The sequence below is a fragment of the Lepus europaeus genome, chromosome 3 (genome assembly GCF_033115175.1).
Source record: "Lepus europaeus isolate LE1 chromosome 3, mLepTim1.pri, whole genome shotgun sequence".
NCBI classification, from domain to species: Eukaryota; Metazoa; Chordata; class Mammalia; order Lagomorpha; family Leporidae; genus Lepus; species Lepus europaeus.
The window spans coordinates 54,501,057-54,528,714 of NC_084829.1; the positions used below are offsets into that span (position 1 = coordinate 54,501,057).

General features: G+C 37.9%; 1 protein-coding gene across 10 annotated transcripts in view; it reads left to right on the forward strand.

The window, feature by feature from the left end:
• Window positions 1-27,658, forward strand: part of MLIP (muscular LMNA interacting protein) — a 295,954-nt gene that overhangs the window by 115,952 nt on the left and 152,344 nt on the right. For 9 of the 10 annotated variants that reach the window (XM_062187543.1, XM_062187550.1, XM_062187551.1 and 6 more), the window contains exons 2-3: window positions 21,527-21,682; window positions 24,924-25,316. In XM_062187543.1, coding sequence (XP_062043527.1) covers window positions 21,527-21,682; window positions 24,924-25,316 — 549 coding nt within the window. The remainder of the gene's footprint in view (window positions 1-21,526; window positions 21,683-24,923; window positions 25,317-27,658) is intronic. The other variant, XM_062187548.1, reaches the window with a different exon arrangement.

Here is a 27,658-nt window from a genome sequence, read left to right on the forward strand (position 1 = left end):
TGCAATGGCCAAGGCTGCGCCCATTCGACGCCAGGAGCCAGGAGTTTCCTCTGAGTCTACCATGTGGGTGCAGAGGTCCAAGGGCTTCTTCTACTGCTTTCCCAGACCATAGCAGAGAGCTGGATCAGAAGAGGAGCAGCCAGGACTTGAACTGGTGCCATGTGAGATGCTGATACTGCAAGCTGCGGCTTTACCTGCTATGCCACAGCACTGGCCACAACACTCATTACTTTTATAGACCTGACGTAGAGACAGTAAGTGCACAACAGGTATGAAAGATAGAACAGTCATAGTGTGTCATCATATTTTGAGATTGAATACTGGAGTCCTTGGAAAAGTGTTCATCAGACTTTAACACTGCTGGATAGGAAACATGTGAAATACAACATCCTTGCTGAGTAGCGTATTGAAACATACCCTGGACTACCACATTTCTTATCTTGTTACTCCAAATGAGCATGTTTAAGATAATACTGGAAAAAGCAGAGAGCAAATAGGAGGCAACATGAACCAGGCAGACCTGTGTTCAAATCCAATTGCATCATGTTCTCATTGAGCGTTATTTAATCTTCCCATGTCTCATTTTCCTACTGTCTAATGGATATGATGACTCTCTTGCTGGCTTGTGAGAAACACAGAAGATGATACATTAAGTATGAAGAGCAGCATCATATAAAGCTCATTAAATGGTATTTAAATGTGGAAGAAAACCTGTTCTTTGGTGAGTGGATTCAGTGTTTTAGTTAGCCAGGGTGAGAGACCATGGCTATCTAGAGAAGGAGGAGTAATGTAGACCAGAGATGCTTCTCCCAGCTTTCTAGATGTACCCCACCCCCTCAGAGCCCTTTTTTTTTTTCATGTATTCCTAAAACAGGCAAAGCTTTGACATTCTGTGTGGGTTGCTATTTTTCTATGTGCTGTATCTTCAAAATGCTAAAAACAAAATTACAAAGTGATTAAATCACTCATTTCTTTATAGATCCTGACACTGATCTATTTATTTAATAAACACATATTTACCCTCCATCATGTAACAGGTACTACAGGGTTCAGAGGGGAAGAAAACAGAGAAACTTTTCCCATCATTTTGATGCTTATGTTCCAGTTGAGGAGTGAGATACTAAAGACGTTCTATAATAAACAAGTAATTTTAAAGCAGAAAATGCTATGTAGAAGTACAAGGTGCTAAGATATTGTACAAATAGGAGATTGTATTGAACCCAATGAGTTGGGGAAGATAATGGTTTCTGAAAGCAGGGTGTGTGTCAGAAATTGTGTCGTATTCATTGTGCGAATTAAAATATTAATCATGCAATCTCTGATTTTCTTGGAACTCAGCAGAGTGAAGAGGAGTTAACTGGAAAAAGGATTGCAGGGGAGTATTTTAAGCCAAGAGAGTAGCATGTCAGTTATTCATTTTGTTCCATTTTTAAACTCCTCATAGCCTCCTAATCTCTCATTGACACCTAATTTTCATGTTTGTGAAAGAGGGAATGACTGTTATTGGGGATATGTGTGTATCATATTTCTTACAAGAAAGATCTTCAAAATAGTCATTTTAGTCATGTTGTGCTATAGCAATTTTTATGAGTACCCTCCACTCCCTCCATTTCAGTCTTAGAAGTTTCCTCGTTTACATGATAAATCCTATTATAAATAAATGACGATCAGGGATATAAAAACTTCATGTTGGGTCACATAGCTAAGTGCAGAGGGTAGTGGGATACCATGCCAATACTGTCTGATTTAATGCCCATGTTCTCTCAATTGCATTAGAAACATCAGTTGTTGGTTCTACATTTGCATTGCTCTTTATTCTTCTCATCAAGTTTAGGGAACCCAAGACAAAACTGACAAACTCTGGCTTTCTGACACCTGCCTCACTGATTCTGTTAAAAATTATGTACAAATGAAATGATGGATTAATATGAATATTATATATATAGTATTATATAGTATATTACATAGTATAATACTATATACTATGTATAGTATTATAAATATTGTATTAGTAGTTATTTTCTTGATATATACATGACTTTGCTTTTAGATTTAGTCAATTCTTTATATTGTCCAAGTCTGAGGAAGCTATTTTTTTTTTATTTTTGACAGGCAGAGTGGACAGTGAGAGAGAGAGACAGAGAGGAAGGTCTTCCTTTTTGCCGTTGGTTCACCCTCCAATGGCCGCCGCGGTTGGTGCGCTGCGGCCGGCGCACCGCGCCGATCCTATGGCAGGAGCCAGGTGCTTCTCCTGGTCTCCCATGGGGTGCAGGGCCCAAGGACTTGGGCCATCCTCCACTGTACTCCCTGGCCACAGCAGAGAGCTGGCCTGGAAGAGGGGCAACCGGGACAGGATCGGTGCCCCGACCGGGACTAGAACCCGGTGTGCCGGCGCCGCAAGGCGGAGGATTAGCCTATTGAGCCGCGGCGCCGGCCTGAGGAAGCTATTTTAAAATGTAATTTCTTCCAAAAGTCAAAATGTAATCTTAATGACAGAATGCTGGTTATCTTTGTTCTCTTGCATGACAGGTTACTATGTGGGCCACGGAGGTTAGTGACTTGCCTGGCTGAGCAGAGTCTGAATGTAAAGAGCTTATACTTTCTTGAAATTATTAAGGGGCCGGCACTGTGACATAGAAGGTTAAGCCTCCACCTGAAGCACTGGCATCCCATATGGATGCCAGTTCAAGACCCAGCTGCTCCTCTTCCAATCTAGCTCCTTGCTAATATGCCTGGGAAATCAGAAGACGATGGCCCAAGTCCTTGGGCCCCTGTTGCCATGTGGGAGACTTAGAAGAAGCTCCTGGATCCTGGCTTCAGCCTGGCCCAGCCCCAGATCTTGGGGCCATTTGGGGAGTGAACCAGTGGTTGGAAGTTGTCTGTCTTTCTGTCTCTGCCTTTCTCATAGCATGGCAAACACCTTAAACAGTGCTCTGACCTCAGAGTCAGCCCTTAAGGCATTAAGCTCCTGGCTCTTGGCTTCATACCACCTAACTAGGCCATTGTGGTCATTTGGGGAGTGAATCAATGGATAGAAGATTTCTTTCCCTGTCTCTCCCTCTCTCTGTCTAACTCTGCCTTTCAAATTAATAAATAAATCTTGGGAAAAATGTTATACTATCTGTGATTACTTTAAAATTTACTGTATATGGGTGAAATGGTTATATTTCCATTTGATTGTTGTTTATCGTCCTTGCCTTATTCTTGCTAAACTAGGATCTTTTTTCTTTTATTTGCTGAACTCTATTTGGTGGAGAACTAAACCCTTGACTATAATGTAAATTAAAAGTTTAATCTCAAAAAGTAAAAAAAAAAAATCATTGTAAAAAGAACCTTTAAAAATAGAAATAATCAGTTAGACTCTTTCGTGTTTGAGTCATCTTAAATAACAATTTGCAACTACAATTGTCATCATGGTCAAAAGTGTAATGCAGATATGTGATGAAAGCTTTTGAAGACATTCTTTATGTATATAGTTAGGAAAAACACAAAATAGTAGCTATTTGTCCTTCTATTTTAAATGAAACATCAGATTATACCAAAGTCATACTGAAAATAACATTAAATTGTCATGTTTTTTCATGGAATTATGGTATCACCTCAAAAGATGCTGGCTTCACTGTATTCCCTTGAAAACAAGGAGTTATGAAGTGTATCACATGTCAGAATGTTTTTAAAAGATTTATTTATTTGAAAGGCAGAGCTACACACAGTGAGAGAGAGAGAGAGAGAGAGAGAGATAGGGCTTCCATCCACTGGTTCACTCCCCAAATGGCTGCAATAGTCGGAGCAAGGCCAATTCAAAGTCAGGAGCCAGGAGCTTCTTCTGGGTCTCCCTCATGTGTGCAGGGGCCCAACACTTGGGCCATCCTCCGATGCCTTCCCAGGCACATTAGCAGGGAACTGGATTGGAAGTGGGGCAGCCAGGACTTGAACTGGTACCCATATAGGATGCTGGCACACCAGGCGGCAGCTTAACCTGCTATATACCACAGTGCCAGCACCAACATGATAGAATTTAAATTTCCCTTAAATGACTCACTATGTGAATTAACAGTAAAACTAGTATTCAAGCAGTAATTTATACTTTGCGTGTCTGTGTGGGTGCAATCTATTGAAATCTTTACTTAGTATATACTAAGTTATCTTCTATATATAAAGATAATTAAAAATGAATCTTAATGAAGAATGGGATGGGAGAAAGAGTAAGAGATGGGCTGGTTTGCGGGTGGGAGGGTGGAGGGGAGGGGAACCACTATAATCCAAAATTTGTACTTCTGCAATTTATATTTATTAAATGAGAGTTTAAAAAATAAAAAAGTAAAAAATGAATCACTATGGAATGTGGAGCATCACCATTAAAAGTATGCTTTAGTTACAGTTGTTTGTCACACACCTTGTAGTTCCACTTTGGGAATATGTCAAGATCTTCATCGTCCATTTTTTTCTATTTGTCTTGTATCATGGAATATGTAGTTTGTGAACTGCCACAGCCATAGCCTGGTCTATAGTTGGTAAACACAGGAACTACATCTGGGTGTCGCACTTGAGTTGCAGGAGTCCAGGTACTTGGTCCATCTTCTGCTCTCCCAGTCGCACTATCTGGGAACTGAATATGAAGTGGAGCAGCCAGGACTCCAGCTGGTGCTCTAAAATGGGAAGCTGGCACTGCAGGCTGTGTCTTAACCCTCTGTGCCACAGTGCCAGCTTCTTTCTTTGCTTTCTTACTAAGAGAATATTTTCTATTCTCCATCTCTTACTCCTCTCTCTTCTCAGGCCAGATCCTCAATCAAATTTCTTGAGTAACTTTATTGCTTCTTTCTTTCTCCAACCAATCTCCTTTCCATACATTAATCAAGTATCAAGGTAGAAAGAAGACTCTGCAGGCCAAAGTTGTAGTGCAGTGGGTTAAGCTGCTGTCTGTGACACCAGCATCCTATATGTGGGCCAGCTCAAGTCCTGGCTTCTTCACTTCTGATCCAGCTCACTGCTAACATGCCTGGGAAAGCAGTGGAAAATTGCCCAAATATTTAGCCCCTGCACCCATGTGAAAGACCAAAATGAAGTTCCTTGCTCCTGGCATGGGCCTGGCACACCCTAGCCATTGCAGCTATGCAGGAGAGAACCTGCAGATAGAAGATCTCTCTCTCTCTCTCTCTCTCTTTCTCTTTATCTCTCTGACTCTGCTTTTCAAATAAATCAACAAATCTTACAAAAAAGAAGACTGTGGCTGTCTAGTTCAGTGGTTCATACTGTGAGCGGAATGATAGTGTGCATTATGCATGCAAGGAGTTCTGTGGCCAAATTAATGTGCAAAACTGTGGGCTAAATCGAAACTGTAGGCTAAACAAAACTTAAAGACCTCCTGTCTGTGCAACTCCTCCAATCATAAGTTATGGAATGCTCCAATTTGTAAATTTAGCTGATCACAGAATGCTTTTTCACTCATGGTTTTGCAATGCTGGTATTCTAAGAATGGTACATTGGGGTAACAGTGATCTAGAACCATGTTGCCCTTAAGAAATCAAGTGACTCACTCAAGACATCCCAATTATTGGAGGGAAAATCAGAGACCAGAACCTATTTTGTCTATTTCAAATAGGCAATTGGACATTCCACAGCTCTGAGTATTCTGCTCTCACTGCATGTGCAAGGTAGGTGCTGATGGCAATTACTCTCATGCAGCTATTTTCTTTTTTTTAAGACTTATTTAATAAATATAAATTTTTGAAAGTACAACTTTTGGATTATAGCATTTTTCCCCCATAACCATCCTCCCACCCACAAACCATCCCATTTCTTACTCCCTCTCCCATTCCATTCTTCATTAAGATTCATTTTTAATTATCTTTATATACAGAAGATCAACTTAATAAATACTAAGTGAAGATTTCAACAGTTTGCATCCACACAGACACACAAAGTGTGAAGTACTGTTTGAATGCTAGTTTTACCGTTAATTTGCATAGTATAACACATTAAGGACAGAGATCCTACATGGGGAGTAAGTCAGCCCTTTTCCTGACTGTTGAGGAACAGCTTACTATTTTATTCTTTTCAGTATTTTCTTGTTCTACTTAATACCATTGGTTGAACTCTTTGATAACACACAATTATTCTTAGGTGTTTAAATTTAACTGAAAACTGATCCCTGTTAAAAATAAGAGTAGGAATAAGAAAGGGAGGAGATGTACAGTTCGGCACACGCTCACCTGGACTTACTCCATGCAGCTATTTTCTTTGGCATCTGTTTTGCTCTTAGAAAGGATGCATGGCCCTTGGCAATATCTTTTCTGGTGGAACCAAAAGACTTGAGATTAGGGGGATTCTGTTTTCTTTGGGACAATCAGTTCAAAGTTTAACAAATTCATTATCCTTTTCAAGCTTTTCAAGTTGTAGAAATATCCACAAATAAAGATATCACCATTAATCAAGAAGTTCATTGGAAAAATATTTATTGAACATCTTTACAGGCCACATAGTTTTCTAGGTGCTATGAAAGAAGTGGGGTTTAAAATCCAGGAAAAATAATCAGAAGATAAATAATCATTTTGAGAAAAATGATAACACCAGCTAAGAAGGATTTACAGGATGTCGGCAGAGACACAAGACCAAGGTTGCAATTTTATATAAGATGAGACTGTTTTACTATTAACATGACTTTGTGCAGAGACATCCTTGTGAAGGAACAGTAACAAGCTTGGGAACAACATTCCAGAGAATGAGATTAGCATAATCTAGAAATGCAAAAATGCCATTGTGGCTGGGGCTAAGGGAGCAAGGGAGAAGGTGATAGGGATCACTATTATGTGGGTCTATAGGTCATTATAAAGATGGGCTTATACTTTGAGTGGCAAGGGAAGACTTCAAAGGCCTTTGAACAGACAGGTGACATGGTCCGATTTTTGTTTGAAAAGGTTTAATGTTGCCACAGTATAGAAAGTAAAATTGCAGGGAGATGTGACATATTGGGTTTCCAGGAAGCAGACTCCAAGATGGAGATTAGGATTTGGGGAGTTTATCAAGGAGTTAGGGAGTGCTTTCAGGAGCAACACCTGTTGGGGATGGGGATGGGAAGAAGGCTGGATCAGGCAGAGGAAGCACTGGGCTGTAATGTTGTCTTAACACCAAACTCAGTGCACAGGGTGCTCTGAAACTTGGGTTGCCCTTTAATTATTTTATTTATTTATTTATTTATTTATTTTTAATTTTTGACAGGCAGAGTGGACAGTGAGAGAGAGAGACAGAGAGAAAGGTCTTCCTTTTTGCCGTTGGTTCACCCTCCAATGGCCGCCGCGGTTGGCGCGATGCGGCTGGCGCACCGCGCTGATCCTATGGCAGGAGCCAGGTGCTTATCCTGGTCTCCCATGGGGTGCAGGGTCCAAGCACTTGGGCCATCCTCCACTGCACTCCCGGGCCACAGCAGAGAGCTTGCCTGGAAGAGGGGCAACCGGGACAGGATCGGTGCCCCGACTGGGACTAGAACCCGGTGTGCCGGCGCCGCTAGGCGGAGGATTAGCCTATTGAGCCGCGGCGCCGGCCATGAAACTTGGGTTGCCCTTTAGAGTTGTCCCAAATCAGAGTGAGGGTTTCAGACCTTTATACCGATGTATTTACTGATTGGCTATTGGATGCCTCTGAGAAGGGGCAATGACTTTCGACAAAGAACCCTAGAGGAATTCCTAGAGATGACTGCCAACGAGGCTGTTACAGTACTCCGAGGAGCATGGAACTCCTTTAGCTAGAAGCGGGATACACAAGGTTCATTAGAGCATCTATTACAAGAGGCAAAATGGCAGAAGGGAGACCACTTAAGAGGCATTGATTCAGATGGTAAGTTCTTTTTTTTTTTTTAACTTTAATGAATATAAATTTCCAAAGCGCAGCTTATGTATTACAATGGCTCCCCCCCCATAACTTCCATCCCACCCACAACATCCCGCTCCCTCTCCCCTTCCATTCACATCAAGATTCATTTTCAATTCTCTTTATATACAGAAGATCAGTTTAGTATATATTAGGTAAAGATTTCAACAGTTTGCACCCACACAAAAACACAAAGTGAAAAAATACTGTTGGAATACTAGTTATAGCATTACTGACGCCAGATGGTAAGTTCTGTTACTAGGATATTAGAAGTAAGATATATTCATTTTCTGGATTATTTTGAAGGAAGGGCCAATAGAGGATAACATGACTTTGATAGGAGATTATGGGAAACCAAGAAAAATCAGTATAAATCTATCACTTTTACCCCAGCCAACTTGAAATGGGTAGATTATATATGCTGAGGTGAGGAAAATTTGCGGGTGGTAGATAGAGATGGTTCTACAGAAATGCAAGTAACTTAGTGGAGATGTATTGATTTTCAGATGTATATGAGATATCCAAGTAAAGATGTTAGTTGTATGAGTGTATTATAAAAGGACAATACAATAAAGAAAAGGGATTTGGGGGCTGGCACTATGTCATGGCAGGTTAATGCCCTGGAAAAAGCACAGGCATCCCATATGGGTGCCGGTTTGACACCTGGCTGCTCCATTTCTGATCCAGTTCTCTGCTGTGGCCTGGGAAATCAGTAGAAGATGGCAGAAGTCCTTGGTCCCCTAAAGCCATGTGGGAGACCCAGAAGAAGCTCCTGGCTCCTGGCTTCAGAGCAGCACAGCTGCAGCCATTGCAGCCAATTAGGGAGTGAACCATCGGATGGAAGACCTCACCCTCTCTCTGCCTCTCCTCTCTCTGTGTAACTCTGACTTTCAAATAAGTAAATAAAGCTTTAAAAAAATATAAGCGATTTGTAAATTTTAGTCTGCTCGACTCATAGAATGGCAGATGTCCTAAACAGCACTCTGGCCTCAGAAACAGCCCTTAAGGCATTCGGATCTGGCTGAAGAGAACATGAGAGTATTTTAGGCATGGAAAGCCAAGACACTCTGGCAAAAAAAAAAAAAAAAAAAACAAAAACAAAACAAAAACAAACAAACAAACAAAAAAAACAAAACAAAAAAACAAAAACTAAATGAAAGATCAAAGATCTCTGCGAATGAGATCCCAGTGAAAAGAACGGGCCATCAAAGGAGGTACCTTTCTCTGAAGGGAGGAGAGAACTTCCACTTTGACTATGACCTTGTCTAAATAAGATTGATGACAGTGAACTCAAAAGGCTTCTATAGCCTTGACAACTCATGACAAGAGCCTAGAGAGATTACTGATGCCATAAACAAGAGTGTAAATTTGTTAAGTCAACAACAGGAGTCATTGTGCACTTACTCCTCATGTAGGATCTCTGTCCTTAACGTGTTGTTCAATGTGAATTAATGCTATAACTAGTACTCAAACAGTATTTTACACTTTATGTTCTGTGTGGGTGCAAACTGTTGAAAGCTTTACTTAATATATACTAAATTGATCTTCTGTATATAAAGAGAATTGAAAATGAATCTTGATGTGAATGGAATGGGAGAGGGAGCAGGAGTTGGGAGGGTTGCGGGTGGGAGGGAAGTTATGGGGGGGAAAGCCATTGTTATCCATAATTGTACTTTGGAAATTTATATTTACTAAATAAAAGTTAAAAAAATATATAAGTAGTGATAACAGAAATGGAGGGAATCAGATATGGTCTATCTAAGTGTCAATCTGTGTCAGCCCAGACTTAGGCCATGATGGGAACTCATATATTCATTACACTTTACACCCAATTCTTAGTCTGTGAATTGAGATAGTGCCAAGATTCCTGGAATCATCAATAACTACGGGGATGAGGATTCATATTACTGATGATTCTCACTCAAGAGAAAAAAACGTGACCCCGGGCTGACATAGAATGAATATCCCAATGTTGTTCACCAGAAACAGGATCAAAGAGTGCAGGAGTGAAGGGTGAAATCTTACTAAGAATAACTTGAGATCATTTCCCTATACATCCTCCATTCAACACTTTGCTTTTTACTCCTGTAGCTTCACTCATTGCTGGTTTCCCTTGTGAAGTTAGACCCTTTATGAGAGTCTAAGCCATGTTGACAATAGGGCCTACATCTTCTTCATCTTCATGTCCCCCAGAGTGTACATCAGTGCCTTGTGCTCAGCAGATGTTTATTAAGAAAAATAAATGAGAGTCCTAGTGCCTCAGTTCTCAAGCATGAGGCATGAGAATAGATAAATGGATGTCTGAATTGCCTTGGCAGCTGGATCTGTTTAATCACTTATATGTTTCTTGGCAAAACTTTATGTGGACTAATCTGTTTTTTCTCAAATTTGTTTATCATGTCAGGAAGAAAGACTACTTGTTCTATATTATTTTAAAAGCATTATTTTATATTTTTTTTGGCTCAAAGATAATGCAGTGATATCTGTTTAGTAAGGTGGGTGAAGGAAACCTGCTTCAGGCATCAATAATGCCAGCTTTTAAAGATAATTTTGGATTATTTTCATTCATTGCTGATCCAAAGGCAGGAGCCAGGTGCTTCTCCTGGTCTCCCATGGGGTGCAGGGCCTAGGCACTTGGGCCATCCTCCACTGCACTCCTGGGCCATAGCAGAGAGCTGGCCTGGAAGAGGGGCAACAGGGACAGAATCCGGCGCCCCAACCGGGACTAGAACCCTGTGTGCTGGAGCCGCTAGGCGGAGGATTAGCCTGTTGAGCCATGGCGCCGGCCAGAGCATGCTATTATAATACACATCCATTTTGTGTTTATATAATACAAAATAATTTTATAAAATTATGACTTCTGTCTTTATAAGAAATAGTCCATTATAACAAAATTATTTGTTAATAAAATGAGGGAAAGTAAGGAATTAGAAATAAGTTGCCACTAAGACATAGAGAAAAATAGCAAAATAGCAAAGTAATGGATGGGTTTAATTGCTTCCTATGTTGTAAAGTGATTGAAAAGAATCTGAATAAGGCAAAAGGTAGAAGCTAAAGAATTTCCTCTTCCAAACTTCATTGTGCCAACTTGAATATTGCTTTATATGTGGAGGAAGAAATGAGAGAAAAAAATCAGAAGGAAAAGGACAGAATGAGGTACAGGAGGCTTTCATAGTTGTTTAAATTTACCTAGAATAAATTGACTGGACGATAGACAATGGACTGCATTGTCACTTCCTCTTGGAAAGCCTCAGTAGAACTTGGAGATAAGAGTTTTCTAAGATTTATTGACGCCACCACCTTTTGATGTTTTCATTCATCACCATTTCTATCCTTCCCTGAAAAAAATTTGAGCACCTTCATTCTAGATCTTTGTTGATATTAATTTAATTTGCTTTTCAATCTTATTTCTATTTATTATCATTGATCAAAATGAAAATAGTACCATCAATTAACATATATTATGTATTTGCCTGGCACAGAGCTATGGACTTTGCTTGCTGAATTTAATTATGACCATCATAAAAACCCTGGGAGATAATTTCTGTTCTTATTCCTATTACACAGGTGAGAGGACTGAGTGAGGGTTCAGTAACTTGTCTGGAGTGCCACAGTCAGTGAATGATCTGACTCCAGGGTCTCATGCTTTCAGATTACACCTGCTACTTACTGTTCTTGCTGTTTTGATAGGTGCCTTTACTCAAAGTTTTCTTTTTTTTTTCTGTGTTCATAACTTTTTATTTATTCATTATAACTGAACAAAAATTATTAGTGAAACAGTGGCTGAAACAATAATCTTATTCACAAACGTTAAACAAGCACAATTTGTATAAATCCTTACTTTTTTTTTCCTGATACAGATATTTATTTTCTATTTTTATTTTTATTTTTTTAACTTTTATTTAATGAATATAAATTTCCAAAGTACAGCTTATGGATTACAATGGCTTCTCCCTCCCACCTGCAACCCTCCCCTCTCCTGCTCCCTCTCCCCTTCCATTCACATCAAGATTCATTTTCAATTATCTTTATATACAGAAGATCAATTTAGTATAAAGATTTCAACAGTTTGCACCCACATAGAAACACAAAGTGAAACATACTGTTTGAGTACTAGTTATAGCATTAAATCAAAATGTACAGCACATTAAGGACAGAGAAGTTTTTGTTTTACCCATGAAATAAGTGCTCTTTCATCCCACATTCATAGGTCTCCAGGCCCCCTTCCTTCTGGGTGGTTCAGATGCCACCTTTTTTAATTACTCCAGGATAGACAGACTTAATGTCACTTTTTCTGAAATTCCTGTAAGTCTTTGCTAATCAAAGTGACACAGACCAGCAGCTGTGCAGACCCTGGGAGCTTGTTGGAAATATAGTCTCTTAGCCCCACCCTAGATCTCCTAAATCAGAAACAGCATCTAAAAAATTATTTGTTTTATGTGTTTTAAAGGCAGAGAGAGAGAGAGAGAGAGAGAGAAAGAGAGACAGAGAGATCACAGAGAGATTGACTGTTTGCTGGGTCATTCTCCTGATACCAGCAACAAGCAGGGCTGGGCCATTCTGAAGCCAGGTTGCTTCCTCCCACGCTGTGCATTAGCAAGAAACTGGAATCCTAAACACAGTCAGGACTTGAATGAGGCACAGATATTGGACTTTGGCATCCCTTGAAGCACCTTAGCCACTGCACCAAACACTTGTCAAGATTCTGCATTTTAGTAAAATCCACAGGTAGTTTGTATATTCAGGAAAGTTTGAGAAGACCTGTGGTATGAGACTTTGTTTTTTTACATTATATCTCTGTTATTTTTATACCTGTTTTATATTCCCAAATGGACTATAAGGTTTTTGGGTAGGAAAGTATCATATTCTCTTTTGGATATTGGTAAATGTACCTGACATAGAAGATTACACATTGTTTAGTGATAAAATGCAGCACTTGTATCAGAAATTGAGACCATTTCTCAGTCAAAATGTTCTATATTATTTAGAAATATTTTTTCCTACTGTGCTAATAGAATCACTTTTAACAATTATTTTACTAGTAATGTTTCCAAAAGTTCAGGCTTTGGATGTTAAAATGTTATGAGGCATAATCTTGATTCTTAAAGAAAAAAATCAGTATTTCTTCCCATTACCTTTGGCCTGTACCTAGCCCTTTGGATACAGCATCTTTCATCACTAAAGCTCATCTATAGATATTACAGATTTGGAGAAAAATAAGTACTGATAGAAATAAAAAAATGAAGATTTCAATCAAGTTCACATGTGAAATTTTGAGATTTGTATGCAGTCAAGATACTCATTGCCTTCCAGGAACCTTGGAATGGAATTTTGTTTTGACAACTATTTGATTCAAAGCTTTATCTTAGAGTAAATTCTATTAATAGCAAAACTTTAGTCACTACATATGCTCCTGTATTGCTGCTTGCAATTTATACACCAAGAACTGATCATTAAAGTTATTGATTTTTTTTAAATGATCACTGTTTTCTAGTTCTTTATTTAGACAGTGTTTGCATATATTTGTATCACTAAATGTCCTCTGAATGTGACCCACTGATCACTGAGATTGGCAGATGCTAAGGCCCTTCAATCAACTTCTCCTCTCTGCACAATCTGGCTTCTCTCTTCCTTCCACAGAAAATGTAATTGGAATGCATGCATGGAAAGAAAAGAGGGCAAACCCATATAGGTGGCAATCTTTGATTCCCTTTCAGCAGTCAGTATGACCTATCATGAAGTTGCAAATCTAAAAATTGTCGAAACATAAATCTATTCTCTGGAACTGACGCAGTTTTTCAATTCAGAAAGGATTCTGTCTTACCTCTTTTTAGAATTCCTTTATCCACACTCTCCCCCCCCCCCCCGCCCCGTGTGTGTGTGTGTGTCTATGTGTGTGTGCGCGCGTGTGTGTTGTTTTAGTAAGAAGCTTCCTTCCCACCTCAGTCATTGGTTTGCTCACTCCCTTATGTGATGAATCAATGCTTCCAGAACAGGGGCTTCTGAGTGACTGCGGGAACAATTACTTCCAAATGAACTCGTGCATCTTAGCAGGGAGCGTTCAGACCACACCCCAGGTAAAAGGAAGTCTTTGCTTAATGCTTTCAGTGACTTTTAAAAGCAGTAAACTGTGCTCATGGTGTTTGCTGAAAGAGGGCTAGAGGGAGAGCTAGCTACTCGAGTACAGATAAATTTGTCTGTGTATCGAAACGAAGTGTTATCTGCAGTTAGGGAAAAGAGCGAGCAGATAAAGGCAAAACTGCTCATTGGGTAAAGAAAATGCTCAGGACAGCCCTCGGCATAGTGTTAACGCTAACATATCTTGTAATGCCTCTTTTCAATAGGAGGTTACTGGCCATCTGTGAGTGTAGGTGTCAACATTGGAAGGAAGGGAACTTTTAGGGAAGTGTAAGACAGGAAGGTATGAGAGCCTGAAACTGAGCAAAGAAGCAGACAGCATGCATGGCATGGGTGACAACAGTTTCTCAAATTATTAGGCTGTCTGTTCAGAAGGTGACAATCTTAGAGGTTTTGAGTGTTTCAAAGCATATTTTAGGGAAATGTTTTAATCCTTTCAGCTCTTATTACTGTTATTAAAATAGTTTCCCCATGTTTAAACGACATTGGCATCGAACACTGAAAGTGTTAATTGGCAGTTAACAAGTGCAATGCTATTAACATGCATCTGTTCCTGCTTTGTGTGGAAGATGATTTTTCATCACCATAGCAATTCATTTTTGGATTCTGTTGGAACTTGGCCACACTATGCAGCAAACAGAAAATATCTTTTTTCTTTCTTTCCTAAACAAGGGATTCAACATTCTCCTCACTAACGTGGTTCTCATCTCATGTCATCTCATCTCATATTATGAGGAGTCTTCAGAAAGTTTATGGAAAATATATACCATAAAAAACTATGCATGGATTTCAAAAACTTTTTGCACAAAATAAGCTTATCTTTTAATCCAATTTTCCATGGATTTTTTGAAGTACCCTTTTATAACAAGTATATTTTCAAATCCTTTTCCTTTAAAGTTCTGAGCAAATGAATATTAGGTTCTAGTAAGGTAAGAGGGTGTTAGGTAAAGGCAGTAAAAATAACCCTATTTTAACTTTGTACAATTATCTTAAAAGTGAACTACCCAATAATTGTCATTTTGTGATTATTCTTCCGGGGATGTATGTGTAGATAAGAATTTATCCCTAACCTCATTTCTCTTCAATGAAAACCTGGGGGGATGAATAAGTCTTTAGTCCTATTAGCTTTCTTGTGTTTTGTTTTCTGTAATGGTATCATATACTGGTTCAACTAAAGAAATTTTATATTTTATGTATGAAAGTAGTGTTTCTATAGGGAAATATAACAAGAGCTGAAGGAAACAATTTTGCTTCAGTTGCCTTTATTCGCAGCATGTGGTTGTGTTTAGAAACTCTTATCAGAATATTGTTACAAAAGCATACTTGTCTTTGAAGCATCAATTCTTATTCATACTTCATTTCTTTATTTTTTAAAATTGTAACTAAGAATCTGTAAAAAGTCTGTAGGTTGTGATGCATCAAGTGTGGAACTCTGTATTTTAGAGATTTGAAATGATTCAATTATATGAATTGGGCAAGGCATTTGGAGAAGTAAATTTTCATCATTTCATGTTTTAGAATGTAAAGCTACTTAGTGTTTATAATGATTTCATATACTTCAGAACCAGGAGGTGCTTATTCTAAAAGCTTTTTTTGTAATACTATTTAAATTTCATATGGGAAGAACTTAAGATAGACCTATTTTCAAAATGTTCAAATATAAGGGCAGGCCTCCCTCTAGATCCTAGGAACCAGGTAAAAATGTCACCACTTCTTCTTCAACTTGTAAAGGATTATCTTTATTTCCACACTCAAAAAGCAATTCTAGGATAGATTATTGGAACTACCATCAGTGATTTACTTACCAAAACCACTTTGTGTTTCATCATGGTATCCATGAATCTCATCATGTAAAGAAATCTTCCTAGAAAACTATACATCCAGAGAGTCTCTTGTGTTATATGAAAGCCAGATTGCCCTCTAAATCTTACAAAGAAATCTAATGTTTTTTTCTATAAAGGAAAACAGTGATTTATTATTTTCTGATAATAAGCCACAACCTGGGAATTGTGACTTGACTGTAATAAGATAGTAATGACAAATACTTCTTATAATTACTCTTTAAAAATATTTATTTGAGAAGGGAGAGGGAGGGAGGGAGGGAGAGAGAGAGAGAGAGAGAATGTCATACACTGCTTCACTCCCCAAATATTTTCAACAGCTAAGGCTGGGCTGGATTGAAGCCAGAAGCCAGGAAACTCAATCCAGGTCTCCCAAGTAGGCGGCAGGAACCCTGGTTCTTGAGTCATCGGTGTTACCTCCCAGGGTCTGCAGTGGCATGAAGCTGGGATCAGGAACTAGCCTTAGGAGTCAAACCCAGGCACCCTGATGTGGATGCATGAATCGTAACTGGGATCTTAACCACAAGGCCAAACTCACCTACGTCAAATATCTTTAAAAGCAGAAAAAGAATATAGAAAAATGAAGATTGATCCAAAAGAGTTTGTCTGCAGAGTGTATACCTCTAGAGAATATGCATTGTTCCTACAAGGTATGGGCATTTAGTTACCAGAAAGTTAATCCTATGATAAATGGTCCAAATTTAATTTATTATGCCCTTCTAGAACTTGAGTTAAATCAGCTGCCAATATATTTTATATAATTATTTTTGTTTGATTTCATCCTCACAAAGAAAATCTCTAATAATTTGATCTTCCATGAACCCTGTTCCAGGAACTTTTTGGACTCCAGCTTCACATATACTCAAGATTGTATGCCCATAATGAATCTTTCTCCCCAACTCAGTCTTGCCATAACCCCAAAAATGATCCTGTCAGTACTCTTGCCTTACAGAGCCTGACCTTTGAAAACTCAGTGCCCTTCCTCTCAGATACTCAGTTTCCAGGCCCAAAATCTAGATTTCTTTTTCTTTCTTTCTTTTTTTTTTTTTTTTTTTTTGACAGAGTTAGACAGTGAGAGAGAGAGAGAGAGAGAAAGGTCTTCCTTCCGCTGGTTCACCCCCAAAATGGCCGCCACAGCTGGTGCACTGCACTGATCCGAAGCCAGGAGCCAGGTGCTTCCTCCTGGTCTCCCATGCAGGTGCAGGGCCCAAGGACTTGGGCCATCCTCCACTGCCTTCCCGGGCCACAGCAGAGAGCTGGACTAGAAGAGGAGCAACTGGGACAGAATCCGGTGCCCCAACAAGGACTAGAACCCGGTGTGCCGTGCCACAGGCGGAGGATTAGCTAAGTGAGCCAGGGTGCCGGCCTGCAAAATCTAGATTTTATAATCACTTAGAATCACCATACTTTCAAGCAGTAAGCTCTCATAGACCAAATTTGACATCAAGGCATTTTCTCAGTCATCATTATAGCAAGTCTGCTTTCTGTCTCACAGAGACCTTTAGTCTGTGGGCTTTGAGGATGCTTCTTCTTTATTCATATTGAACTGCATGTCTTATTACTTGTTCTACTCTTATAAGTTCTCTTAACCATCTTACACACACTATATCTTTCTGTCACCTCCAATCACCACCTCTAAACATCAGCTTCATAAATGCTGTGATTTACTTCCTCTGTTCCTATGATAGGCATTTCAGCATCTCTCAAGAAACCACCAGAGAGCCAAATTGCCTCACCACAAACTCATGCATATATCTTGGATAAGCCTTTATTATAGTCTTCTGACTCTTTTGTTTCTTTTTAAACCTCTTTTCTAGTACTGTCTATGTTGTTCCACAATTTCCTATCCTCCTTAAGCTCCTGGAGTCACCTTTAGCAGTTCTTCAGCTGCTGGGTCACTTAATGTGAGTCTTTAGGGTTCCAACTTACACTTCTTCCTTTATTTGTGTTTACTTCCTAAGTGATCTAACTTAGTGTTATGGTTTTAAATATCATCTATAGTTAACAACTCTAACTATTTTATTTTCAGAACAAACTTTTCTCTAAATTTGATTTTCATACTCATATTTCATTTGAATGCATATCATATTTGATCTTCATTCTCAAACTAGCTTCAACTGTTACTCTCTTCATTTCAGTGAATAATTTGTCATTTCTTACAGTTATTCAGATCAAAACTTTTATACTCACCTTGATTTCCGTCAATTTTTTCCTGCTCTACCTCCAATTTGTCAGCAAATTCTAAGCTTTTCCTTTAATATATTGCCTGATTCTTCACATTTATTCACTTTTTTTTAAGATTTACTTTTTTGGGAGCAAGAGTTACAGACAGCGAGATGGAGAGACAAAAGAGAGAGGTCATCCATCAGCTGGTTTACTCCCCAGATGGCCCCAACAACCAGAACTGAGCCGATCCAAAGCCAGGAGCCAGGAACCAGGAACTTCTTCCAGGTCTTCCATGTGGGTATAGAGACCCAAGAACTTGAGCCATCTTCCACTGCCATTACCAGAGAGCTAGATTGGAAGTGGAGCACCTAGGACACAAACCAGTGCCCATGTGGGATGCAGATGATGCAGGCAGAGGCTTAACCTATGCCACAACACCCTTCTTCACACTTATTGATACTATCACTGTAGCAATGCAATCCAAGTTCATTCCACCCTTTTCTCTGCCATGGATTATTGTAAGAGCCTTATAGCGAGTCTTTATAGTACTTATGGAAATACTATATACTTTTTACATTTATTTATTTACTGTCCATATCCTTCCACTAAAATAAGGGTACATATTTTTGTTCATTATTATATCACCATCCCCTGAAATTATAACTAGTATTTTAATAGGTGTTTAATAACACTTTGCTGAGTAAACAAAAGTAAGTAGAAGGTAAAGTGTTTAAATGAAGGTTAGTTTTACTAAGAGTTGCATATTGGTAGATCTAGGCTTGGTATATTAATAACAGTAGAAAGAAGTGTAGAGAGTACACTTCTCCATGAGTAGAGATGGAGGTGAGATGTTACGTGAGTAGAATCTCCTCTCATTGCTTAAATGATCTCACTGAAATGGGAAAGTCATCAGCTCAGGGTGAGAATATGGAAAACATTAAGGAATGCTTCCCTCCTTGAAGAATGGGAGAAGTTGTGAAAGCATTTTCTATGTTAGTGAAAAAGTGAGTAGGCTATAAAAGTGTGATATGCTTGTGGGGTAGCATTGAAGTAGCTGCCTGGGACTTAACATTTTGGTTGTAAAATGGGGCCAGAAAACATGGTTGTGTGATGTTCCCCAGCCAGGTTTACCTCTGTTATGTAGCAGTAGATAATAGGGATATAGATTTAGTGAGAACTGTGGTTTATACAAATAGGCTAATGATGCAAGAGAGGGCAAAGCCTTTGAGGAGTATCCATTGGAATGACGGTGGTAAACTTTTTTTTAATTAGTTAAGAAATAAGTGTAGAAAGCATAACTTTGGAAGAATCAGTAGGTTTTAATCCTGGTTGGATTCAACAAATGTTGGAGTTGGAATATTAGAGGATGTGGAATGGAGAGACAGGAAGTGGTCGTCAGAAAATGAAAAATCTGAAATTATGGAGGTTTTGTAGTTGGTGGTCCATGCTAGGTGTGTGAGAGTCAACGATGAATATATTAAGGAAAGAGTATTAGAAAAATTACCTATTAAATGTAATATTAGGTATTATTAAATAAAAAACAGGGTGCCAGTGGCATTGAGCCAGTAACTAAATCTTCAAGAAGGGTTTGATTTGGGTATGGGCAGATGGCTACAACTGAGAGAGGTATGTATTGTGTAGACTATAATGAAGTGAGATCTAACACTCAAAGTTTTTGGGTAAGAAAGAATAATAATCTGTAAGTGGTAAAATGAACAAGGAGGACACTTCCCCTGCCAGGCCGTGTGGTACAAAAGTGGGAGAGAAAAGAGCTTGCACTAAGAGAGATTTTTTCAGTAAGATTTCTCACAAATTTCTTCAGTAAGAACCATGTCTTAGTTAGAACTGGAGGTAAAGAGAATATTTACAGAAGTTAAGGATATGAAGGATTTTTATAATGGCTGGCTGAATTCCAGAAAGTGTACATGCACAGTTTTAAGAGTTGGAGTAGGGAAAAGGAAGGGACCAAAACTAGGGATCCTATAGCAAGCCATAATTGAGGGATGACTCAAAGGCCTAGGTTTCTCACAGGAACTTACATGGATCAGTTAAAGGACATGCCTGTAAATTCATAGTGTCTGAGAGGCCCAAGGCATACACAGGTGGCACAGATTAAAGGGAGAGGGTATTTTGGGGATTTTGTCAGGGCACATATTTCTTCTGACAGTGATGTTGAGGTGGCAGAGGGGAAATGTTAATCTAACTAGATGGGTCTTGGTTTTATTATGAAAACTGAATTTACCAAAAGTGATTCCCATCACTTACTGCTTTGTGCATGTCTGCCTCTACACCTCATTCAGCATTTTGTGAACATCTTTGTACATATTCTCTGGTCTCCAAGGAAATCATGTTCTTTCTCTGATTCTCTTAATGTCTTTAGCTGGTCTCTTCCTTGATCTAACTCCCCTTTCCTATATACTATTTTTCTCTTTAGTCTATGGATAGGTTCACATATACTCCATTACAAGACCAACAAAGGAACTTCATTGACTCTACCTCTTCCCAACTTCTATCTTTATTTCTCACCCAAACTTCTTGGAAAATAGGCAACAGAACCATATTCTCTATTTCTTCTCCCATTAAGTTCTCAACCCAGTGCTTTTAGCTCTTTGTTCTGTCTCTAGTCTTGCAACTTTGAAAAGTAAATATATCTTGCTAAATTCCAGTATGACTATTTCATTTCTCAATCAATAATGCTTTAATGGTTCTTTGTTGTCATCAGGACAAAGTCCAAGCTTCATCCTCATCCTAAGGCTGCTATTTCCTTTACTTTCATATGTCAGATTTTTTTTCAACGTGGTATACTCTCATCCTCTTCTTCTTCTAAGCATAAATATCAGGTGCCTTCATGTATGGAGTATCCAGGTTAGGTAGGTACCCCCATCACTATTCCTTTAGCATTTATTCTTGATATGTCCTTCCTCTACTTGTGAGAAGTCTACTGTTTCCTATTCACCACTGTAATCCTAGCGCATAGTTCCTGGAATTATTTTTGAATGAGTTAGGAATAAATGAAAAGCTATACCTTTGACAGCAGGCACTGGTATTCTGATTGGCATACTTTCAATTTTAAATCCATATTTTAGCATTGCTGTTAATGGTGAATGTCAGAATTTCCTTGTATGCTTGTTGTACATGAGTTAATAAATTGAACCTGCTAACCTATCAGATTGATAAAAGTCAGTTGTGAAGCAGACCAGATGCTGGGTTTTTGATATCCCCACCATGTTAGCAATGCCCTGTATGATTCCAGCTGATCAGCTAGCTCTCTAACCAGTTGTTTTATTACCCTCCCCATAATAAATTTGTCCTGTGGTTGTACTGCTTTCTTTGGCAAATGGTATCATAAAAATGATAACTTTTTATAGCTGTTTTCTTTGGCAGTCATAGACATGATTATAGGACAATAGGCCATTTATCAAAAGCAATGAGATTAAGCATCATTGTATATTGAGAATAAAGTCAAGATAAACCTCTGACAAGGCTGAAAGTCTAACTTATTACATATTTCATAGGTCTCTTCTGGTGACTCTGAAGCCAAACCTCTGATCTTCACATTTGTCCCCACTGTCAGAAGACTGCCAACCCACACTCAGTTGGCTGACACCTCTAAATACCTTGTTAAAATTCCAGAGGAACCAAGTGATAAGAGTCCAGAAACTGTAAATAGGGTAGGATTTTTAATTCTTTTTTTATTTCAAACATTTGAATTAAATTATCCATAATAATGATTCAGAAATTTGTATCATTGTTTATTTCCTGTGCTTAAAGTGAGATGATTGTGAAATCTAAGGTTAGTGTGACTAAAAATATAATTAAGCTATAGGAACCTAAGTGTTGTCAAATCCCAAGTTCTTTCTAGTGTGTTACTCTTAATTGTTTTGGGTTGATGTCCTATTGTTTGCAGTTTACATGGCAAATTCTGTCTCCTGAAACTGTCATCCAAATATATCTTAAGGTAATAAAAACAAAATTAAAATTTTTAAATGAAGGTCTATGCAGCTACTCAAACTGTCCTGCCAAAATTTTCTCTAGGAAACATACAACCTTAATGCATCCATACTCTGAGAATTAATTCTGTTTCTAATTGTCACACAGTAATGACACATTAGCTAGAAAGAATGAATGATCCAAATTATTATTTATGTGCCTTGAAGGCTTTGAAGATTTTAAGAAGACGTTATGGAGCCAGCACTGTGGTGTAGTGGGTAAAGCCGCTGCCTGCAGTTGGGCATTCCATAAAAAGCATTGATTCAAGACCTGGTTGCAAGACCCCATCAGAAGGAACAGGCCATCAAGGAGAGAGGTGCCTTTCTCTGAAGGGAGGAAGGAACCTCCACTGTGATACGGCCTTGACTAAACAAGTTCAGAGTCAGTGAACTCAAGGGGCTTCCATAGCCTAGACAGCTCATAGCAAGAGTCTCGGGTGATTGCTGACGTCATAAATAAGAGTGCCAATTGTTAAATCAACAACGGGAGTCACTGGGTACATGCTCCCCACGTAGGATCTCTTGTCCTTAATGTGTTTTACTATGAAACGTAAAAACACTACTAGTCAAAAAAAAAAAAATTTAAATTTAAGAAAATGCAAAAAAACAAGGAGCAGTTGTTATTATTTAACATGTCGAAATCTAGCAACATTTAAAAGTATAATATCCAATGTTGGAACAGTTGTGGGAATATTGGTATGCTCACCCCTTATTACTAGTTTTGTAAATTTATACAAATTTGTGGAAAAACCTTATGCACTGTTATAAAGCTGCTCATAACCCTTCAATGATTTAACTTTGAAATATGTCCCAAGAAAATGGAATAAAAGAAGAAAAATGTTATGTATGGAAATGATTAGGAAAAAATAAAAATAGTATAATAACTAGCTACTAGATAAAAATTAGAAATATGGCAGTATATCACTTTGATAATGTTTCAAATACAGTGAGGATGTGATTCCATGAAAAATATTAATGTTACACTATTAGGAAATAAAATAGGCTACAAAATTTTATTCATACCCTGACTATGGCTACCTAAAATGAAACCAAGACAAGAAGAGAAATTAGAACCAACCAACCACAACCACAACAAAAACAAAAACCTGAAAATAATTTGTGTTAGAATACTGCAATTCTGGATAATTTTTCTCTCTTTAAAATGTATTTTAATATTAATTTATTATCAATAAAATGGGATTGAGGGAACTTCAAGCTATTATTTAGCACTGGAAAGGGAATAAAATAATAAGATTCAGTTGATCTATACAAAACTTTGTCTTCCTTTATCTAGGAAGTAGCAATATACCCATGATTCTAGAATTTTCAATGCTGCTATCTTCTTTTAGACTAATGGGGCCAAGTTGTTTCAGAGAAATTCTGAGCATTATATGAGGTATTTCTGTGAAGTACTTATTACATACAATATATCCACGAGGTCCTTTGTTACTAGGCCCTTTGGATACCATGAGACTGCAGCTATGTGAACCACTCCTGGTTGCAGGCCTGCCAAGCTTGGCTGATGGTGATATTAACACAACCACATCTTTAAAGGATGAAGACTTTCTATCCTGTTTTTAAAATAGTTCAATGTTGGAATAGAGCAACTTCTGGTTTATTTATATATTTAACAACGCTTTAGTGAACATATGCTAAACTCTTGGTGCTTGAAATTGTAAGTGTAAAAGGATACTTTGCTTAGTTGTTACTGGGAGGGCAAGCAGTAATAAAATGAAAAGCATATAATAAGATCTCAGGTAGTGATAAATGCTATGAAAAAATATGTTAAAGAAATAGAAAAAAAATGAACAGCAAAATACTCATCAGAGGTAATGTTTCTTATCTTGATCAAATCAGCAGCAATGACTGAATAGTGTTGAAAGTGTTAAAATCAACTTTTTAGTTTAGTGGTGTCTAATCAATGGTTTAACTTCTATTTACACACACACAACACAAGCACACATTAATTTGACCACTATGTTTGGAATTGCTAGTTTTAGTTTATATGGTTGCTTAGCTTTTTATTTGGAAATTTTTTAACCTTACAGAAGTGTTTCAGAGAAAAGAATAGTAGCCATAGTATGACACTAAAAACAAGGAAACTGATATTAGTTCTATTTTTTTTTGTCAGTGCACTCATTTATTTATTTTTAATTAACTAATTTTAAGGCATACAAATTTTATGTATTTCATACATACAAATTTAGGAAAATAGTGATTCTTAAACACTATCTTAGGGTAATTGGCTGTTATCATTTCAGAAACAGGAGTTTGGGAGATTGATAGAGCTATGTTAGTTCTAATCTCGTAACTCTTCTGTATATGTATAGAAAATTGGATAGGAGATTTAGAATTACAAATCTAAAGTGAAATAGCAGTGAAGAATTCTTTGTATTAAAAACATCTATATCTGTTTTGGTGTCCTGTTCATGAGTTCTGCCAATTAGCTCATATTGTTTTGTCTGACTATCTATGCATTGTGTACCAATTTTATTTTTCTGCTAAGATTTTTACAGAGATTTATGTTATTTTAGAAACTTTCAATGAAATTTCCTTACGTCTCTAATTTTCAAAGGACATACAGTTTGCTTAGCCATTAACTAAACACCTGCCCAATCCCCACTGATTTCATGGACGCCTTCATGAAAAACATTATTCTGTTTCTCTTTTTCAAAGATCATTCTATAATTTACTTGGAAACAGTTACATTCTTTTATTGTTGACATTGATTTTGAGCACTAAGTTGTTTGGGCTTGGATCAAGTCAAGCAGGTAGACTAGCAAAATATGCCATTGACTTCAATCTAAGCTCTCTTAGGCCAATCTGATTTTTTTTTTTTTTTGGTTAAGATTTTCAGTGTACATGCAGAAAGTATTTATAAAACCAATAGCAATGCTTTTGTCTCCCTGTACATCTATTTCAGGCTAATTCCAACGACTACTCAATCTTGAATACTGGGAGTGAACAAGAGAAAGACCAAAAGATATTGACTGACACTTCAGAAGTCAGTGAAAATATTTCACAAGAAAGAAGGCTTAAAGCAAAGGAATCACAAGGAATGCAGCAGAGTGACCTCTTCAAAGCTGAATATGTCTTTATTGTGGACTCTGAAGGGGAAGATGAAGCTACAAGCAAAAAGGATGAACAAGGCCCCATGGTGGGGACTGGCAGCACAGCTGCCCGGCCCAAGACTCTGGCTATCTCCTCCAGTCTGGCTTCTGATGTAGTGCGTCCCAAAAAGTGGGGCACTGATCTCAAGGCCTCATCACATCCTGAAATGTCTCATGGGCTGGGCCCTCAGCAAAGGCATGGTCAGGTAGGTATTATCTTTTTGCTGTAAACTAATTTAGGTGTTTCATATATTTTGTCCTGGGCTGTGTGCGAAGTGTTCCTGTTCAAGGCATATAAAACTCTCAAAAAGTATATTAAAAAAATCAAACTCTCAAGATTATTAATCATTGTAATGTAAACATAAGTAGCAAATTCATAAAATAAAAGGGATCATGCTGCTATACTCTGAATTTGCTAAAGAGTATATGTAACAATTTAGACGGCGTGGATTCGGGGAGAATATCACCTCTTGCTTTAGAACAATTCTTCAAGAAGTTTGGTTCTGGAAGTTTCCCTAGTCAAGAGAGAGTGTTTTGTGAACCAGGTGCATTAATAGACACTTTTCAAACATGGGAAAGATCCAATGAGAAGACATCATTTGGAGATTAGACTTAAACACATTGGTTTCAAACTAGTAAAACAGTAGTGAAAGAATAAACTAGGAAGTAAGAGTGTATAAGAGAAAGAAGTTTTGTTTATGTGTCTTAAGGGAAATACCTATTGTAGTGCTAGAAGCTACCAGGGTGGGGCTCACCTCAGTGAAATGGGGAGAATATCCCACCCCAGGTTCAGCTGCAAGATCAAATGGTTCTTTTAAGGTGGCCTATGGGCGGCACGAAGAAGACCATGTCTGTGATGGCAGGACAGAGTCGAGTAGTTAAGGAGGTATTTTGAAGGGAAAAATAGGATTACTTTGTCATTGACTGTTTGGCATATTGAAAATATCAGATGACTTTTGTAGCTAGAATGTGAGGAAGGCAGAGGCTGGGTTTGAGAGAAGGTAGTGGATGCAAAATTCTAATTATTTGACAAGAAACATGAGTTGGTACAAAGATGTCCAGGTTCAGATCTATTCAATCAGGCATGTGCAAGCATCCCAAAATATTTGAATGACATTTTTCTTGGTGTGTTGGCTATTTTATTTTACTAGGCCTTATTTAAAACAATAGAATGCACCTTTTGTTTTCAATGGCATTCCATCTTTATTTCTATGTTCTCCTCTGAATTCTGGAGGCTGTATTTTTATTACTTTCAAGCATCAATTTTCCATTGTTACTTTTGTTACTCCTTAGTAGTCACCTTTTAGGCCTACTGTACTAAAACATGTGTTTCATCTTCAAGTTTCTTCTCATCTAGGTATTAGAATTAAATATTATATCCTATAATTAAATGCATTTTTAATAAACTGTGATAGACTTACACATTTATTTCTTGCCTCAGGAATGTTGATAAAATATCAAGTTGGAGATAAGGGAATTCCCATTATTAAGTTTTCTATGACCTTTCAGAGGAGAGAATGTAGGTACGATAATATCAAATATAAAGAAAATGTTCTTAGTGAAGACATTTTTAGATTTTTTGTTTCTTTGTTTTCATGGGGCCAAATATACAGAGATCAAGTGGGAGGCTGAATAAATACTTGGGAACATTTTTTTTTAAAGATGATTATGAAGTAAGTTATAGTTTGTTTTTCTAACCACAAATAAAAAGCCAATCCTAATTTATTAGTAGTGGCTAAAAACTATGATTACCAGTAATGGAGGAAAACTGAATTCTGAAATGCTTGGGAACTGTCATTGTCCATGTTCCTATTTACTATAATTATCTATTTGTTTGATAAATAGTGGATCATTATGGAATAAAAATAAGGTAACTACAACCCACAGATATTAACTAAAGCCAGAATGATTGGCACACCAGAAGAGATAGGCTGGGAAATTTAATATAGTCAGTAGGGGAACTTTAATAGCAAAAGTATTTAAAAATCCCATGATTAGCTACTTGATATCAACAAAGTCATTTTTTTTTTCAGTCAGAATGGGTCGATTAAGTGAATCTCTGGCTTATTTGCTAAGTATGAATCCACTGCTGGTTAGTCCTAAAGAACATTGTTAGCTCTTAGCCTTTAACTTATCTATAACCTGGCTGGAATGTCTTTTTCTACCACATGTTGCCACTCTTTCTTGGTTCATCACCATGTACATACTCCATACTGTTCCATCATTTAGCCCTTGATTTCTCTGTGTAGAATGCTTTTTTCTTCTTCAACACTGTCTTTATTTTGGCCCAGGCTACATGATACCGTAAGTGTAGCTCAAGTAGCCCCTATTCTTAGAGACATTTCCTTTAAACTGGAATTGGTTTTTCTCTTCTATCCTTGTAATTTTCTTTATTGTCAGTCCCTTTTTTTTGAAAAATCTCCATTATAATCCCCCCTCCATCGCAATGATTGATTTAATCATTCTTCCTCGCTAGACTGAGATAACTTGAAGTCATGATCTGTTTTTTTGTTGATTTCTGCATCTCTAGCACTTAGTGCAGCACCTT